This window comes from Anas acuta, chromosome Z, assembly GCF_963932015.1.
Source record: "Anas acuta chromosome Z, bAnaAcu1.1, whole genome shotgun sequence".
NCBI classification, from domain to species: domain Eukaryota; kingdom Metazoa; phylum Chordata; class Aves; order Anseriformes; family Anatidae; genus Anas; species Anas acuta.
The window spans coordinates 20969156-20986910 of record NC_089017.1 but is presented as its reverse complement, the minus strand read 5'-3'; the positions used below and the strand labels follow the sequence as shown (position 1 = coordinate 20986910).

At 36.0% G+C, this 17755-nt stretch overlaps 1 protein-coding gene across 3 annotated transcripts in view; it reads left to right on the top strand.

Annotated features, from left to right (window-relative positions):
* The window catches only part of SV2C (synaptic vesicle glycoprotein 2C), a 106821-nt gene extending 96681 nt beyond the window's left edge, over window positions 1-10140 (top strand). For all 3 annotated transcript variants that reach the window (XM_068667216.1, XM_068667217.1, XM_068667218.1), the window contains one exon: window positions 8148-10140. In XM_068667216.1, the coding sequence (XP_068523317.1) occupies window positions 8148-8331 (184 nt within the window). In that variant the 3' untranslated portion in view covers window positions 8332-10140. The remainder of the gene's footprint in view (window positions 1-8147) is intronic.
* Window positions 10141-17755: the final 7615 nt, after the last annotated feature.

Below are 17755 nucleotides of genomic sequence, written 5' to 3'. Positions count from 1 at the left end.
GGTCCAGAATTTTATAAATGTCTGATGAATGGCTGTAAAGTCTTAGTTTTTGGACACAGATTCAACTAAATTTGGTACTGTCCATTAAGACAGAAAGACAGTAGACTGGTTGAATATGCTTTCTTTTCATATTTTTTTTTTAAATAAGTGCTTCTTTACAGAGTAAACTGTTATGGTTATATCCATTGTTGTGGTTATATCAACATAACCATACTAAGCTACTCATGAATCTAAAGCACTAAGGTTTAAGCACTACAGTTTTTATTACACCTCAGAAATCTTCTGGCAAAAATTATTCCGTCAATCAAATGCTATTATATAATTCTAATAAATGTCCTTTATAAGTAGTTATTCTATTGACATTCCTGAATGTACTAGTCACTGTTTTTGTTTTTTTGTTATTGTTATTTTTATTGTTTGTTTGTTTGTTTTGTTTTTTTTAATGAAAAAAATAATTGGAAAACCCATCGGTGTTAATGAAAAAAAAATCATCACTAGGAATGATTAAATTATCAGTATGCTACTGATATCTGTTTTAGGGTATCCATATTTTCAGCTGATATTTTTTTTTAGTAGTTTCTGCTAACTATGTGATTGTAGAAAATTTTTCTTTTTTTCTTAAAAAAAAAATAATATGCATGCAATAATCACTATGGAACCAAATTACAAAAATGAACTTGCAGCTGAATTTTTGGGGTATTTTTGCAACAACTCAGATAGAGAACTTGTCATTTCATATTATCTATGTAAACAGCCTGATTGGTCAAGTCATCTTAGTTCAGGACAAACATTGCCGGCATATACTAAAGATGAGTTTTCCAAAAGTTCTGGTTCCATCATAGCCACTTTTTGCCTTTTGGGATTATAATTCTGGAAGTTTGTTCCTTCCCATAATTTTTAAGGTTGAGGCAAAGGTGCATCATTCTTTTATTATTCCAATAAATAGTTTTTGCTTACTCACCAGTGAAATGACCACAAATAGAAGTGAAATGAGTGAAATGAGCAGCAAATAGAAGCTAGAGTCTGGGCTGAAAGAAATGTGTGTGTAAGGAGGCCGGTTCATACTAACACGCACAAGAGATCAGGCCGGGCAGCCCCTCCTTTTCCTACCACAAAACTCCCCTTGGAATCTAGCCAATAGCCAAACTGCTGGGGCTTTGACAGTAATTTGCAGGGGAATACAGAAAGTGTTTCATAAGTCGTACCCCAGGTTATTTTTGGAAAATCATACTGGCTTTCTGTCAGGTAGGGGTGTGGTGAGAAACTTGGAAATGCATAGTGTATGTGATACACAGGACACATTCTGGTTTCCTCTTCATTAGCTGCCCACAGGGCAGAAGTAAGGTTGCTTCAAAATCTTAACAGATTTGGGCTTCAAATGCATTCAAAATCGCCTCATTATTTATAAATTTTATAAATTTATTTAACAATCTAATATCTGTATTTGAAGTAATTCTGTAGCTTGTCCTAAATTCTTGATAAGTAGAAAGCTGATAATGGGACTAAAACCAAGACTTACAAGGAGTATCTCAGGGAATTGGAATTGCTTTGTCTAGAGAAAAGGAAACTGATGGGAGACAGCTCTGTCTACAACTACCTGAAAGGAAGTTGCAGTGAGGAGGGTGTTGTTGCAGCAACGAGAACGTTCATCTCTTTTTCTTGGGTGACAAGTGATAGGTTGCAGGGAAATCACCTCATGTTGCATCAGGAGAAGTTTAGATTGGCCATTAGGAATAATTTGTTGAAAAAAGTTTCCCAGGAAGTCATGGAGTCCCCATCCCTGGAGGTGTTTAAGAGACATGTAGACATGATACTGAGAGACATAGTTTAGTGGTGGGACTTGCTAAGTCATATGTGTTTTCCAACCTGGATGATTCTGGAATTCTATATTTTATGCCATTGTCATTTGTTGTTGTTTTGTTTTGTTTTGTTTGTTTATTTGTTTTGTTTTGTTTTGTTTTATCTAAATGTTCTTTAGAAAACCTGAGTTGATCTGTGGAACTAATAAAATAAGACATGTTGGAGACTGTATACATGTCAAGTGGTTTTCAGGGAGAGGAAGTTGCATTAGAAAGTAGAAAATACATTACAAATCCTGGTTATAGGTATGTTTCAGTCTTTCACATAAAACATTTAGTAATGAACAATCATTGTAAAACAGTATTTAATTTATTACTTACTTTTCAATACAAAGATTTTAAAGGACACTGGTGATGAGCAGTTATAAGTAAGCTCATTTCTAATAAACCAGTAATTTAATCCTGTTCTATAATACAAAATAATAATAATAATAATAATAATAATAATAATAATAATAATAATAATAATAATAATAATAATAATAATAATAATAATAATAAATACTAGTATTATCTCATCTTTTGTCCTTACCCTTTATCTTGGCTTTTGTCTATCTTCTTAATGACTTGTGTGATTCTGGAATGCTCAACAGTCAGCAGGTTCTGAGAAGTTTTTGGTCGGTTGTGGCCCTCTTGAGAACCAAACCAAATTATTTCATGTATTCGAAAGCTCTCTTCTAAAGAAGAATTATTAATAATCTTGTGAACATTTTTGAGTGTTTGTAGAGTGATTTTCTACTCTCATAAACTTTCTGTATTTTCAGAGCTGTTCTATTGAGGGAGGTGATGCAGGAATTAAGGCACTGAGGAAAATGATAATGTTGTCAAAAATGATGTTAGGTGCCTAATTTATTTCATGTCAGACCTGGAATCCCAATCACTGAGAATTTCAGAAGAGGGAATGGGCTAAAAATATAAATTCCACTGCTCAACACTTCAATGACACAAACCTGAAGGTGCTAAGCTGAGCAGACATAAAATGTGAATTACATACTTCATGACTATTTAGTTAGCTTAAATGACTTGCTAGCATCATATAGAAATTCTGTGATGGGAATGGGGTTTGTAACTGTTCTTCTGACAGCATTCAACTAGCTTAATCATGAGACTCTGCTTTTTCATCTTGCAGTCCCAATCCCATCTGTGTACCTTCCAAATTCTGCAACATATGAGGGAAACCAAGTTTCCTTCACTACATCATGCTTTATCCCTCAAGCTGTCTTTGTTCTGTGCATTGGCAGAGTAATGTGGAAAAAAATATATTGTATGATGATGTAATTACAGATTGTGTTGTAATTTTTGTGCCAAAGGGACTTGAAACAACATTGCATAATTTTCTAGCTATGCCTGTAATACAAATACGAATAGAAGAGAGTTAAAATTCTCTGAAAAAAAAAAAAAAAAAAAAAAAAAAAAAAAAAAAAAGTAACAATAGATTTTTATGACATTTAAATGGAATTTTTACATTTCTATAAGTATTAAGTGTCTTCTTGTGAGCTAACTTGGGAAGAACTGACTTTATAAGCAAAGACTCTTGTCAAACAATGGTTACAACAAATAAGCCAAATAAGCAGAAAGTGGAATCCTTGTATCTCCCGCAGAGTAAATCAAAATCAGATTACATCAGATAACCAACAATTCTTCAGTTTTGCTAAGGCTGCCAGGCATCAGGGTTTGAAACATGGCCAGGAATATTTAGAATTCAAGGTGTGCTATAAAATGATTTCATTCTGTTTTGCCTTTTTTCATACCTTTGAAAGAAGTTCATAAAGATTTGGTCATAATTAAGAATTAAGTCACCTATCTTCAGTTCATTATATTTATCTTCTCCTCCTCTTTCTGAGTCCCCAGAGTAATAAAACCTATTCATAGGTTATCTTAAATCCAAGTTTTTATTGTTGTGGCTGTCAGAAGAGAAGTATTCTAGTCGTTTGAGTCATGACAGCAGTCATCAACTTATAGTAGACTTTCTGGCAGCTATTTTCTACTGCCATCCTGTGGATGCAGTTCAACTGCACTTTGCTGAAATTGCATGCTGGTGTTTTAAAGGCATGAAATACCACACCTATGAAGTTTCTCAAGCAAGTCTAAGGCAGGAAGGCACATTCTCTGATTTTACTTGCACATTATATGGTGTAATTGGCAAGACTATGACCTGTGTATTTATTTTTGAAAAGGAGGATTAGAAAAATTAATCCTCAGGCGATTAGAAAATTATCCATAGCACATTCAGAAACTTACTGTTTTCATAGGATTTGCAAGTCATCAAAACCCACAAAAATTTTACTCAGAGTCTTTTGTAAAGTGCTGCTAGTTTAGCACTAGGTCTAGCAAGAGAGATATCAAATGACTGTGTTACACATTCAGTAGAACTCTACAGCATGAAAATGAAGTTATGAGGTGCTCCATAAGCAACACAAAAGTGGACCCGAACTACTTTATTTAAGAATACAAGCACCTGGTCTAAGAAGGAGCATATTTGGCAACTAGGAAACAAGCGCATTTAATCTAAAGGCTTGGATAATCCCTTTATTTTTAACTATTTGGATTCTTGCCATTTGTTATGTGAGACTTGGGTGAAAGGAAGCTCAGTATTTCTCTTTGTCACAGGTTTTCTAGCACCAGTAGTAAAATACTGGGAAAATTCTTTTTCTTTAACACTCATCTTTCGGTGAGACCTGGCACTTTTATAGGACTTCAATATTTTTTCCTATTAATACTAAATTCTATAGCTTTTTCTATTTTGTTTTGTTTTGTTTTGTCTTTAAGGCAAGCCCACAGTGATTCACCAGGACTGTCTTACTGATTTGCCCAAAGGGTTTATTGACATCCTCTAAAAGAACAAGGGGTTCTTTCTACTGACTTTCTTGCCAATTATTGCCAAAGATTTTTGACAGTCAGAAAGATATTCTTATGCCAGTGTTTTGCCCAGTAACTGATGAACTTAGTGTAGATCAGTGTATTTAGTAATGGCCTTGCACTTCTGTGTTTTTTTCACTTAACTCATTTGTGATGAGTTAAGTGAAAGTGCCTGAGATGGCACATTCTAAGTCCTTGATCATTTGCAGACTTCCAGTACACTAGCACTTTCCCAAAAACTGTAGCAAAGGTTTTATTAGAGTTGTAAGAGAAGACTCTGCTCTCATGTTTGCGTATTGCAACGTATATATTGCATGGCTATGCATCAGTCTTCCCTGTCAGGACCTTTTTCACATTCTGGTCAGTTTTTTACAGGTACACTTCTGATGCTCAGCTTAGTCTGCCTGGTAGTACAAATCTGTCTGTGGTAGACACTTGACCACAGACTTTGAAAGATTACTCCAGTAGGATGGCTCTTTGCTACTTCCTTCAGTACATTTCTCAGTCCTTCTTTGGCTGGACTTCTCCGAATGTCTTCCTAAAAGTTAATCAGTCCTCTTCTGAGGAAACATTTTCAAGGAATTACTGCAAATGTTTCCCTGACAGGAAGGCTCTCAAGAAACTCTTCCAAAGGTCCCTCCTCTGGTGCTCTCAGCAGTGCACTCTCAGACAGACCTCACTGGTCTGCATCATCAGGCAGCAGAGCATGTCGTTTTGAAGATATTCACCTTCATGTGCAAGTTTACCTTTTTAGGCCCTGAGTATTATGTAAGTAATGCAGGTTTAATCAAACATAGAAAAAAAAGTAGCCATTTGACCATTTAGGACGCATATTAGAGACCCTTTTGCTATTTTTTTTTTCCCCAGCTCATTTCCTGGGTAGTTTCTGCTCTGCTATCCCGGTGACCTGTCTCTCCTTCCCTAGATATTAATAATGTTTCTTTTCATGCAGTATCTGCATGGGTACAACATATTGCACAAAGAGGAATTATGTTTACTCAAAAAATAAAAATTACTTTATACCATTACTTCAAATGATTCTGAAGTTGACCCTGTTGATTAACTAGATTTCAGCATCTAAGAACAAACCAGAGCCAGAAATATACGGAAATAGACCAAAAGGGTACCAATCCACCTTCATTATTCCTTTGGTGCAGCATCCTCAAATGTAACAGGACCAGTCCTTACCTTCTTGTAGCGAGGGGCCCAAAACTGAACACAGTACTCGAGGTGCGGCCTCACCAGAGCCGAGTACAGGGGGACGATCACCTCCCTAGCCCTGCTGGCCACACTGTTTCTTATGCAAGCCAGGATGCCGTTGGCCTTCTTGGCCACCTGAGCACACTGCTGGCTCATATTCAGCTGACTGTCCACCATCACTCCCAGGTCCTTCTCTGCCTGGCAGCTCTCCAACCACTCATCTCCCAGCCTGTAGCTCTGCTTGGGGTTGTTGTGCCCCAGGTGCAGGACCCGGCACTTGGCCTTGTTAAACTTCATACGGTTGACCTCAGCCCATCGGTGCAGCCTATCCAGATCCTCCTGCAGAGCTTTCCTACCCTCGAGCAGATCGACACATGCACCTAGCTTGGTGTCATCTGCAAACTTACTGAGGGTGCACTCAATGCCCTCATCCAGATCATCGATAAAGATATTAAAGAGGACTGCCAACAGCGGTCTGTTCTATTTTTGTGAGGTCCCACTTGGAGAGGTGTATCCAGGGGCTCCCAGCACAAGGAGGATGTGGGTTTATTAGAATGGGTTCAGAGGAGAGCTATGAAGTTAATCAGAGGGCTGGAGCACCTCTCCTATTGAAAGAAAGAAAGGCTGAGAGGGCTCGGGCCTGAAAAGAAGGCTCCAGGGCCATCTTGTTGCAGTTTTATATACTTAAATAGGGCTTATAAAAAAGACGGACAGCAACTTTTTGCTCAGTCAGACAAGGTGGAATGGAGATTTAGGTTAGAGATTAGGAGGAAATTCTTTACTCAGAGGGTGGTGTGTCACAGGAAGAGGTTGCCCAGAGAAGCTGTGGATGCCCTATCCCTGGAAATGTTCAAAAACAGGTTGGATGAGGCCCAGGACTACCTGATCACCTGGGTGGCATCCCTCCAAGTGACTGGGAAGTTGGAACTAGGTGATCTTTAAGGTCCATTCAACTCAAACAATTCTATAATTCTATGAGCTACAGTAGCAGAAGTTCATCATAGTTACTTTTGAGTACAGACTGTATATGAGTATAGGACCTTCCATTCCTTTACATAGAATTTCACTACAATAACTAAGTAACCTCTTAGTCACCCAGTCCATTAGTTTCTCTGTCAATTCTTTCTGTTTGGACTGGGGAACTTTTTCCTTCTAATGGCAATAATTAATATTAACAATAAAAAAATTGTTTGTTCTGAAAAGAAGTTTATATCATTGTGATTCTTTTTATTTTGTCCCAGTGAGCTTCAAACAGTTATTCTCCCTTTCACTTCCTAGAGATTTGGGAAATGTTAAAGACTTTGCCATTTTACAGATGATTTTGTTAGGACACTTTTGTTAGGACAATTATTTTTCTTTCAATTATGAATCATACTGTCACGTCAAAACACATTTAATTGAAATTTAATTCAATTCAATTGAAATTGAATTTAGTTGGTTTAGTGGGGACTGTTAGTGTTAGGTTAGAGGTTGGACTCGATGATCTTGAGGTCTCTTCCAACCTAGAAATTCTGTGATTCTGTGATTCTGTGAAAGGGTAGCAGTTTGCATAGTACATCTATGTGCTCGCTACCAAAAATTATACCTCTAAAATAATACCTCCACAGAGCATAAGCACCTCTGAGTTGCTCGTATTGTGTTTTCTGTTGGCAATCCCTTTTGTCTGAAGTTTCTTAGTTATCTCTTCTGCACCAAGCAGGGTCTTTTTTGTTTTTTGTTTTTAAAGCCTCATTCTCTTTGCCCCTAAGAGACAGACATTTGTAATTATTAAAGGTCTTATAACCCTTTTGAGAAAGCATTGAACATGCATACCATCTGTAAGAAAACAATTTTTATTCAGTACCCCATGATGCTCATCCTTATATTTTGGTGACCTCCTGATATCACTATGTAGTTCTTGAAAGATTTCTCACCTCCTCTCTACTGATCCACCATTTTAAATGTTATTGAATTTCTGTTTGTAGGTCCTTTGTTGTTGTGTGAAAGTACAAACTTGCCTGTTCACTTATTCATTTCATATTTTTGTCCCCAAGTTAGCAGAATTAATTTGTCTCAATAAAATGCTGTTACAGTAGAGTTTTGATTTCACATTATAAAGACCAAGTACAGAATCCTTGTAATAAATTCTCTTTAAGATAGAGGACTATACTGATTTATTCCCACTGAGGATTTGTTTCAAAGCTTTTTACTCTTACATTCATTTTAACTTTATTCTGTTTTTTCTTCTAGGGCAACAGGCTTTGGCTTTTTGAATGCGCTATGCAAAGCAGCAGCTGTACTTGGAAACTTAATATTTGGTTCCCTTGTTGGTATCACCAAAGCAATCCCTATTCTCCTTGCTTCTACTGTTCTAGTATGTGGAGGTCTGGTAGGACTTCGGCTTCCTGACACGAGAACACAGGTGTTGATGTAACTGGAAAAAGCCATTTACTGTTTATTTATTTACTTGTAAAATGTGAGCTCTACTGTTTGATGGTGCAAAGGCTTCAGATTCTCAATGCTTATCAGAGTGCTCTGATGACAGAAATCAAACATGGAAAAAGAGTGGCAGAGATTTAGAAAATACTGTATGAAAGTTTTAGATTTCACTTTCATTTGCTTGCATACTTTGCTATTTAAAACCACTTCACTTAACTTCAAACTGCAAAGCTACCTCTTAAAACACTTCCAGTGACATGTCCAGGAAGACAAAAATCATACTGATAATTAGATATTTAAAATGCAAGTGGTCATGTTATTAAAAAAAAAAAAAAAAGTTCAATTTGGTCATGGCATTATGAGCTTTTGTAACAGTGCAGACATACAAGTCAAATACTTAGCAGTATTGGTGCAAGAAATATTGTTCTTATATGTATCAATGCATGCAGCATTAATCAGGAAACTGTATAGACTGCATCAGTACTCTTTGTTGCTGGTCCTCAAAAAAAAAAAAAAAAAAAAAAAAAAAGTTTTCTTCTCCTTTGTGACATCTGGAATATTTTTGCCATTTTAAAACTGTGAATGTGTCTTGTTCCAGGTGTAGATCAATACAAACCAGTGTTTATGTTATTGTAAGTATGAATAAGGGAAGAATCAAGCCAGTAGACTCTATGAAAAGTAAAATGCTGTCAGAGAAGCTTGTTCGGTACATTTTTGTTTGGTATTTACAATTCTAATATACATTTCTCTGTCACAGAATGCCACCTATTGAATTTAGTCAGGTCATAACTTCAACATAGAGTATAGTGTAATTAAAATCTCTCAAAACGTTTTCTAAACAATATCAAAACAAAGAAAAGCAATAATAAAAACCTGAATTATTTTCATAGTTTATACATTCCTTCATACAACCATTTACTCAGCTGATTTTTAATATCATAGAGATATCTCACCATTTTCACCATTTAACACTTTCAAACAGCTCTTGGAAAAGCCATTAAGAAACCATGCCAAGGCTGTAGGCAGTGGTCATATCTTTATGAGACCAAGTGTAAGGATGGAGAGTAAATGTTAGTATATATGTTCCTTCTAAGCCATATGCTATGAATTGTCATGGATTGCAATAAAGACATCCCCACCTGTCCTACTGCCCTGTAAAAATGTTATTAGATCTCTTTAAAGTGTTAGCATTAAAAGTTAAATGTAGATACATCTATAAAATTATTAGACAAAAGGGACAGATCTGCTGATTACAGAAACTGGCTTTGCTTTCACTGAAGCTAAGACAGTCTCTATCAGCTGATGATAGAGTTTCAAGTTTTAAAGAAAAAAAAACAAAAACTTTTATTAGGTGGCTGAATTATTACCAAAGAAATTAGGCTTTCAGATAAAGTCAATGTATATAGTAAGATAGATTTTTTCACTTTTGTTTTCTCTTTCTCATATGTAAGAACTACTTACTTTTGGGTAGTAATATCTATCTCTGCATTATGTCAGTTGTCATTTTAGTTGTGTTGAAAGAGTCAGTAAAAGACAGTCTATACAAGATGATTTATTACATTTAAGGTTCACTATTTATTTACTAAATGTGGAAGTTACGTTTTTTGATTTTGAACAAATGCCTGTGCTATATATTGTAGCATAAAAAATTAACCCAGGGTGTGGTTTCTAGTATTAACAAATGAGAAAACGGGCTAAATTTAAAAAAGCATAAATATTGAAAATTACTAGGCATTTTTTGATGTTGATAAATAAAATATGGTAAAGAAACAGAAACAAAAACAAAAACAATTAAAAAAAAGAATGTTTAAGAAGTATGTTTATTTTACAACATAAACAGTCAAAATGTCTGACATAAAATATTGTATATCCAACCATGATTTAAAAGATGTATTTTAAATTTCTAAATGATATTTAAAAAAGGGGAGGAAAAATTATTTTTCGCCAGGTTCCAGGTTAAGAATAAAACATGGGCCTTACTTTTGCACCTGTCGCTTTTGTCCACTAGTCAGCATCTTATTATTTCAAGGCTGTTTTCCCTAGTAAGAACCGTATTTGACTTTGGCCCCACTTCTCTGTGCCATTCATTAGTTGTATATGTCCACCTCCTTGTGTTTACTTTACATCTTATTTTGAAATCTGAAGCCTCTGTACGTATCCTGAGTGAAAATCAACAGCAATGGTAATATTACATTGTCTTGCTGTGTGCACTGTCCACTTCAAGTAGCATAGTCTGTCCAACTCTGTATATAATATTGAAGAACATCCAGATCCAATGCATTGTGCCACCTGATCAGTGTGGAGGTGGTCCACAGAACAATAAGACTCAACTCTTGAAGGTTCTAGTTCAAGGTTAATGCACTAAAATCTCATTACTTGTAAAATCATGCTGTTTGCAATGCTGGTTCTTATCCTAATTCCTGGCCACATCGTAAGTATATGATTAAGTCTGTATATAGTGAAGTGAGCAGCCTGAAAACCTGCATTGTACTTGGAATATAGCAACAGAGGAGATTAGTAAAGACAAAGTGCCCAGCAATGTGGACCTTGCATGGTCCAGGATTAGAGGGAATGTTCTAAGGTAGGAAAATGGATTAAAGAGAATACTGGTTAGGAAAGAGGAGAAAAAGTAAACAGAAGAGAACAAAATGAAAAAATCCACAAATATTTCCACCATATTAAAACTAAAACTAGAATCTCAATAATTGATTAGCCAGTTGGCTCAACACATTTGAACTGATGTGTGAGCCAGCATGAAAGCTGTTTGAACAATCAAGTGGTTTGGGCTTGAATGCAATTAAGATTTATCCCATAAAGACAAAAGAGTGAATGTGATTTCAAGTTATAAATACTTGGTAAGATGCTTGTACTCCACAGTCTGAAACAGAAAAATGTGATCCCTGGAGATCTGGATGCAAATGTTATGTAAATTATAAGCAGAAGTGAGCTGTCTGGTCTTAAGGGAATGCATCTTTTTTGCAGCTTCTGAAGTGATCTCAGGTAATACACATTGGACAGTAGGAATTTCACTTCCTTTCTATGTCTGTTCATTTATATCTCACACAAAAAGTCACTTAGTGGCCTATACATACCCTTGATGCACCTATAATTAAGAGGTCATTTGCATATACCTTCAAAAGAGAATACCATATACTGCCTTATATGGCAACATAACTGTGTTATATACACACAGAGAACTGAACTTGATGGTATTTGTGTATCAGAGCTAACAACCACACATAATTGACTGACCTCTAACAGGAAAATTAGTTCAGTCTAAATTGAAGTCAGACACAGGGTCCAATGCCCTTCTCCTGTAAATCTGAAATAACTCATGCCTGTGACAGCAATGAAAAAAAGTACAATATACCCTAATGACAAAGAAACTGGATAGCATTTATAATGGTACTTACTATGATGGTTTTAAAACTGACAGCAAAACAGACCACATGTTTTGATTTTTGCCAGATTTTATTTTTATTATTTTTACTCGAGACAGGTTGATAGAAAATCTTCACTTACCAGACTTTTTTTTTTCCTTTTTTTTTTCTTTTTTTTTTCTTTTTTTTTTCTTGAAAGCATGTTATTCGTTGTGTTTGCACCCTTTAACAAGGTTGGCTATAGTCGTGTTAGTACCTTGTCAGTTAGGAGCCTGCACTACAACACTTGGCATGCATTGCATTGATTGCTGAGTACAGATTCCTAAAAAGGGAACCAGGAGTTTCATGGTTTCTGGAGTGCTCAAAGGAATTACTAATGGATGATATATGGGGAAGCCTTCTTCTTTTGTGTTTGATTTTAGCTGGTGCCCTTCTAAAGGCATGTACCACAACACTAGCTACAGATGAAAAATCATTAGACTTCCTTCCTGATGGATCCTCTAGTAATCCTCTCAGAAGAGTGGGGCAGCCATGGCTGCTAAGTCAACCTTTGCTACCTTTCTTCTCTTGCCATTACATTCCTTTTATCTGAAACTGCATTTCTTACCCAAAGGCCAACTACAAATAATTAAAATTCAATGCTCATGCTCTTGCTTCTAGCTTCATAGTAACATTCAGCAATAAGATTTGACACTCACCATTAGGATTTGGTAATCTCTTTTAAAAAAAAAAAAGTGGAAAACAAACTCCTTCAGGCAATTATACATATATATATATATTTTTTTGTTTGTTTGTTTGTTTGTTTGTTTTGAGGGAATGAGACTCCACATTTCCCTACATATCCAGAAGGCTGAACTAATACATGTAGGAGGAATCTCCTCTCAGAATGGTCCTTTTTTGGCTCCTTCAGCTGTTTCAGTTCAGTGAGTAGAAGTATGGAGGAATTTTCTTGTTTGTGAACTTAGCTCAGCTCCATTTGAAGGAAATATTATTCTCTGCTCTTTTCTTTTTCTATAACATAGCCTTAACTTCACATAACTCCCTGGGCCTACTCTTGGAACATTACTGCTAATTCCAATTCTTAGCAGTATAGTATAGTCATCAGCACCTCGAACAAACAGACTCTATGTGCTAGATTTATATTCTCTTCCTTACTGTGAGTTTTAAAATGATCGTCATAAGTCAGGAAGTGATGTTTACATCCAGTCACACCTCTTTACCTAAAAAAGATGATATCATTCTAATATAGCTACAAGCTATGTTTCCTGTTTAGTAACCTGGAAATGCAATTGAAATTTCAATCAGAAGGTTAAAAATGAATCCTTGCACTCAGGGGGTTAAAGATACAAGAAGTGAAAACAGAAATGCTCCACTTCCTCCAGAGTCTTGAAAGAAAACACATGTTCGGTAACCATATTCCAGAAGAAAGCTAGTCTGAAAGACTGTTTTTGCTCTGCATTCCCTGCACTCTTGTTCATTAAACTCACTGTAAAATATTAAGTATTTGCCTGAATTAGTACTTTCCAAGGCTGTTAGTTTTGGAAAAAGAGTATGAAAAGACAGACTTCTGTATGTGGATTGGCAAGACAGGGATCAAGCAGTGATGTGGAATTAGCAAAGACATATTAGTGAATCTGGAACTTAGCTCAGGACCTCAATTAAACAGAAAACACCAATTTATAATGCTACCCACAGATCTCTTTTACCTTCACTTACCTTCATTGAATCACACCATATGATGAAATCAGCCTCACTTGCTTTCTTCTACTCTTATTCTAGTATTCCTTATATATATATATATATACCTTACTCACATGAACTAGGTGATACAAATTTATTTTCTTTTTCAGTTGTTATCTGCCTTTGTTGCCATGGTGAATACCCTATTTCTTCATGCAAAGGAAAGATGCTTCAATATTTAATCATACTCTAAAGCTGTAAGATTATCAGATAGACCGTTGTGCACATTCAGGGCCTTTCTTAGAACTTCATGTGCATTCAGGACCTTTCTTTGATGCAGTGATTTAGTATGTCAGAAACAAGAAAAGGACTAACTGAACATGAAAAATATTTTTTTTCTGAAATGTTGTTGGGTTGAGTCATCTCCAAAGATGTTGGTCTGTAATAGATAGCCATGCTTCCTAGGCCATGGAGTACATCCTCTATAAATAAAAATGAATAAAACATTAATTATTAGCAGTCTACTCTCACAACACACACAAGAAACGTGAGTAGAATGAAAGTACTCCCCAGAATGGGAAAAAATACAGATGTAATTGCTGTCTGTGTTTACAGTGTTAATGACGCTCTTTGCCTGACAAAGACCTAAACCACATTGTTTGCTCCTTACCTATGCACAGTCCAAAAACCAAAACAAAGAAAGAGGCTACTTACCAATGAAGTTATTTGCCTTACACAAAATAATATTGTCCCTTCCACTGAGAATATTCATGAATACACATTTTAATGCCACATAACTGAGAGGATCTGCAGAGATCTCACTCATATGCTGGATCTCAACACCTTCATCTGTCTGCAAGTGAGAGAGAAAAATTTCTGGCAGTCTGTGTTTCATCACTCTTGCCACAGTCCATTTTTTTCTCACTGTCTTACTGTTCAATTCTGGACATCTACCACCTGCCACTCAGTTTTTACCAATAGCTCTGTCCAAGCAAGTTGAAGGTACCTGCTGCTAACGGACAGCACTCATAACTCATTGCAAGCGTAAGAGTTCAGTATCTTACATATTGTCTGAGTTTCATGTTGTCTACAGCTAGATTCGTCACCTTGCATTTATCTCTGATAATACCGCATGTATTCTAACCTATAAAACATGCCCTATATCCTCTGAATATCTATCTTGTAAATATATGCCTGTCCCCCACTGTCTATGTGGCAAAAGTCATTTGTGCATCTTCTGTAGGACCTGTTTTACACATTTAAAATGTGGTCTTTCAAAAGAAGAGGGTGGGGAAAATAATGAAAGGGAATCAAATTGCTAATAGTAATATTTCAAGGTGTAGTGTTCCATTATTTTTTATTTTGGGAAGCTGTTTTCTTTAAGTCCTACCCTGCAGCTCTGTAATACTGTAGACTGTAAACAAGAAGTATTACATCATTAGAGGTGAATACATATGTGGACACACAAGTTTGTGTATGTATACATGCACGCACACACACACACAGACAAAGACAGGTTGATGTAAGATTTATAAACCATATTCTCATCTCATTCTCGATCTAAGTGTTACTTTCTGCATTATGTGTTATTCTTTGAACACAAATAACATTCTGTTCATTTCCTTGTGCAAAACACTTTACTTCCTCATGCATAAAAGTCTTGAGACGCCAAAATTCATCTTAGCTGTCAATTAGCTTTCTAGCATTGGAAAAGAACAGGTGAAATGGTCTGAAAAATAAAATTTGACTTAGCTGTAGCCTTCCTGCAGACACACTTTTCAAAACAGTGAGACAGTACAATTTGCTGTGAGGGTGACAGAGCACTGGAACAGGTTGCCCACAGAAACTGTAGAGTTTCCTTCTCTGGAAATCCTCAAAACTTGCCTGGACATGATCCTGGTAACCTTGCTTAGCAGGGGAGTTGGACTGGATGACCTCCAGAGGTCCCTTCCAACCTCGGCCATTCTGTTCGTCTGTGATACTGATGAACTCTTTTTGTCCCAGTGACTAAGAGAAACAGCACTCTCAGATATTTTAAATCCTGAAAAGCTAGAGTTTTGTCTTATTCAAATAGAAATCCTTTAAAAAGGTCCAAGTGGATCTCAACATGTTAGCTTCTGTGTAACGTATGAGAAAATGTCTGTGCCTTCCTGTAGCATATGCTTTCCATTGTTTCTGCATACATGGCTGCCGTTCTAGTAATGTGGTTATTCAATTGTTTACTGCTGCTCTTATCAGCAATCTTTGACCAGCCTGAAACAGAGCCATGTCCAGGGTGTCTTTTAGTTAATGATTAACATCCCCAAGGATCTACTACAGTAGTTAGTGCATTATAAATTAATTCCAGTTATAATTCAAGTTAATCCAGGCTGAAAATAGCAGCACATGCACACCCATGCGCTCACAAAGCAGTGAGGGTAGACAGAGTTCTTTCAAAAGCTCTGGCATCCACTACATTACTCCTTCCTTGTTTTAAGGACACTCACTCGTCCACATATGCTTCCCCTGGCAGGTATGTGCACACATCCTACAGAACTAAGAAATCACTAGAAGAAAAGGCATATTGATTTCAGAGGAGCTAACAGTGTATATTTCCTATAGGAAAACTAACTGCTTTATAGTAAGATAAATAAACAAATAGTAGGATAAAACAAAACAAAGCAACAACAAACAAACAAACAAAAGAAAAAAAGCAAAAAAAGGCCATGAAGCAAGCAATTGGTGGTGGTGATGATGGTGATGGTGGGTTTGATTGGTTGTTTTTTTTAGTGTGTTCTCTGAGTTAATAAACTAAGCACCAGCCTATATCAAACCTTCAGAAAGGGTATGTGTGAAAGGTGGCAATAGTCACCTAATAAGACTTTTATAAAGTACTGGGTCTTTCCAGAAGCAAAACCTGTATTTAATGAGTAATACTGCAGCATGTGGCTTCTAATAGGCATCGTGAATAGACTGTTTCAAGCAGAAATTTGCTGTCCATATTTAACATAGCAGCAGGTGATAGTACATCATTCTGGAAATTTATACACATTGATTAAAACTAATAGTTCATAAAGAAAAAGAGAAAAAGCAAGATTTGGAGAGAGATCTTACAAAAGTAAAAAAAAAAAAAAAGGCAAAACAAAATAAAAAAGCCAGCCTCCATTCATCTTTTGTGTCCAAACCTTGAAGGTCTTTCCAGTTTCTTTGTGCCCCTTCTAATATGCCCACTGATTCATTAGTGCTTCACTAGTCATAATCAAAGTTTTTACTGACAGTTGAAACAAAAATGAGAACTGGTACAAAATTAGAGCTGCAGGAAAGCCAGCTCATTTTTAAAGAGAAAAATAAATGCACCAAGCTGCTAGTGACTGCGTTTATTGTCTTCCTTGTGTTTTATGATATTACAAACTGTTACATGAATCTAGTGATGTGTGTGTAAGCTGATCCATGTTTAAATCAATATTGTAACTTGCAAGATGGGGATATTAGCTTTCTTAGCTTTTTTCATCAAAAAGTGAATGTATTAAATACATGATTGTGTATACTGGCATGTGGAAATTTATGTTGTGAGAGAAATATGTTCATTTATCTCATTTTTTCAACATGAATAAAGCTATTCGTGTTTAAAAACCCTGGCTTTTCCCTATGAGTGTAACATTTCCCAACCAATAAAAGGATTTTTAACAGCATCCAATGCTATAGGCCTAATGAGTCAATTGACAGCTTATTTTAGCTATTTGCTATAGAATGGTATATTAAAAAATAAAAATGAAGTCTTTCCAAAAATAGCTGTTTTACCCCCAACTGCATAGCAGTGACAACTAAACTGTATCTTTTACTTGGCCTCAAAAATATGTCATTTTACTGTACCTAAGCAGATCCTTTTTAAAGTGGGCAGTTTCTTTCACAGTGTAATAACATACAGAAGTCAGTCTACTGAGAGTAGAGTTCTTCTTCTTCAGTGTAATTTATTGGCATTGTCAGGTTAATGATTTTCTTAAATTTTTTTAGCATATCCTAATGCTGAGCAACAGAAGGAAAAAGTGCGTCATCTCCTAGTTTTTCATGAGCTATTTTCTGCTCCCAGTTTCTCCTGCTAACCTTCCACTGAAATTTCCAGCTGGTCTAGGCCAACTGGGAGTATAGCTTTTCAAACTGTCTTTAGTGTACAAAAGCGCAGGTGTGCTAGTGTGCACGTGTTGTCAAGAAATTCATAACCACTTCTGACATTCTCTATTTCTTCATGTGAGAAAACATGTACATATTTTTTTCTACAGTAATGAGATATTTTGAATTCCCATTTCTACATGTTTACTTTCAGAATCTGCAGCAAGATCTTGGCAATGGTCCTTGCCTCTCTGTTTTTTGGTTGTTGTT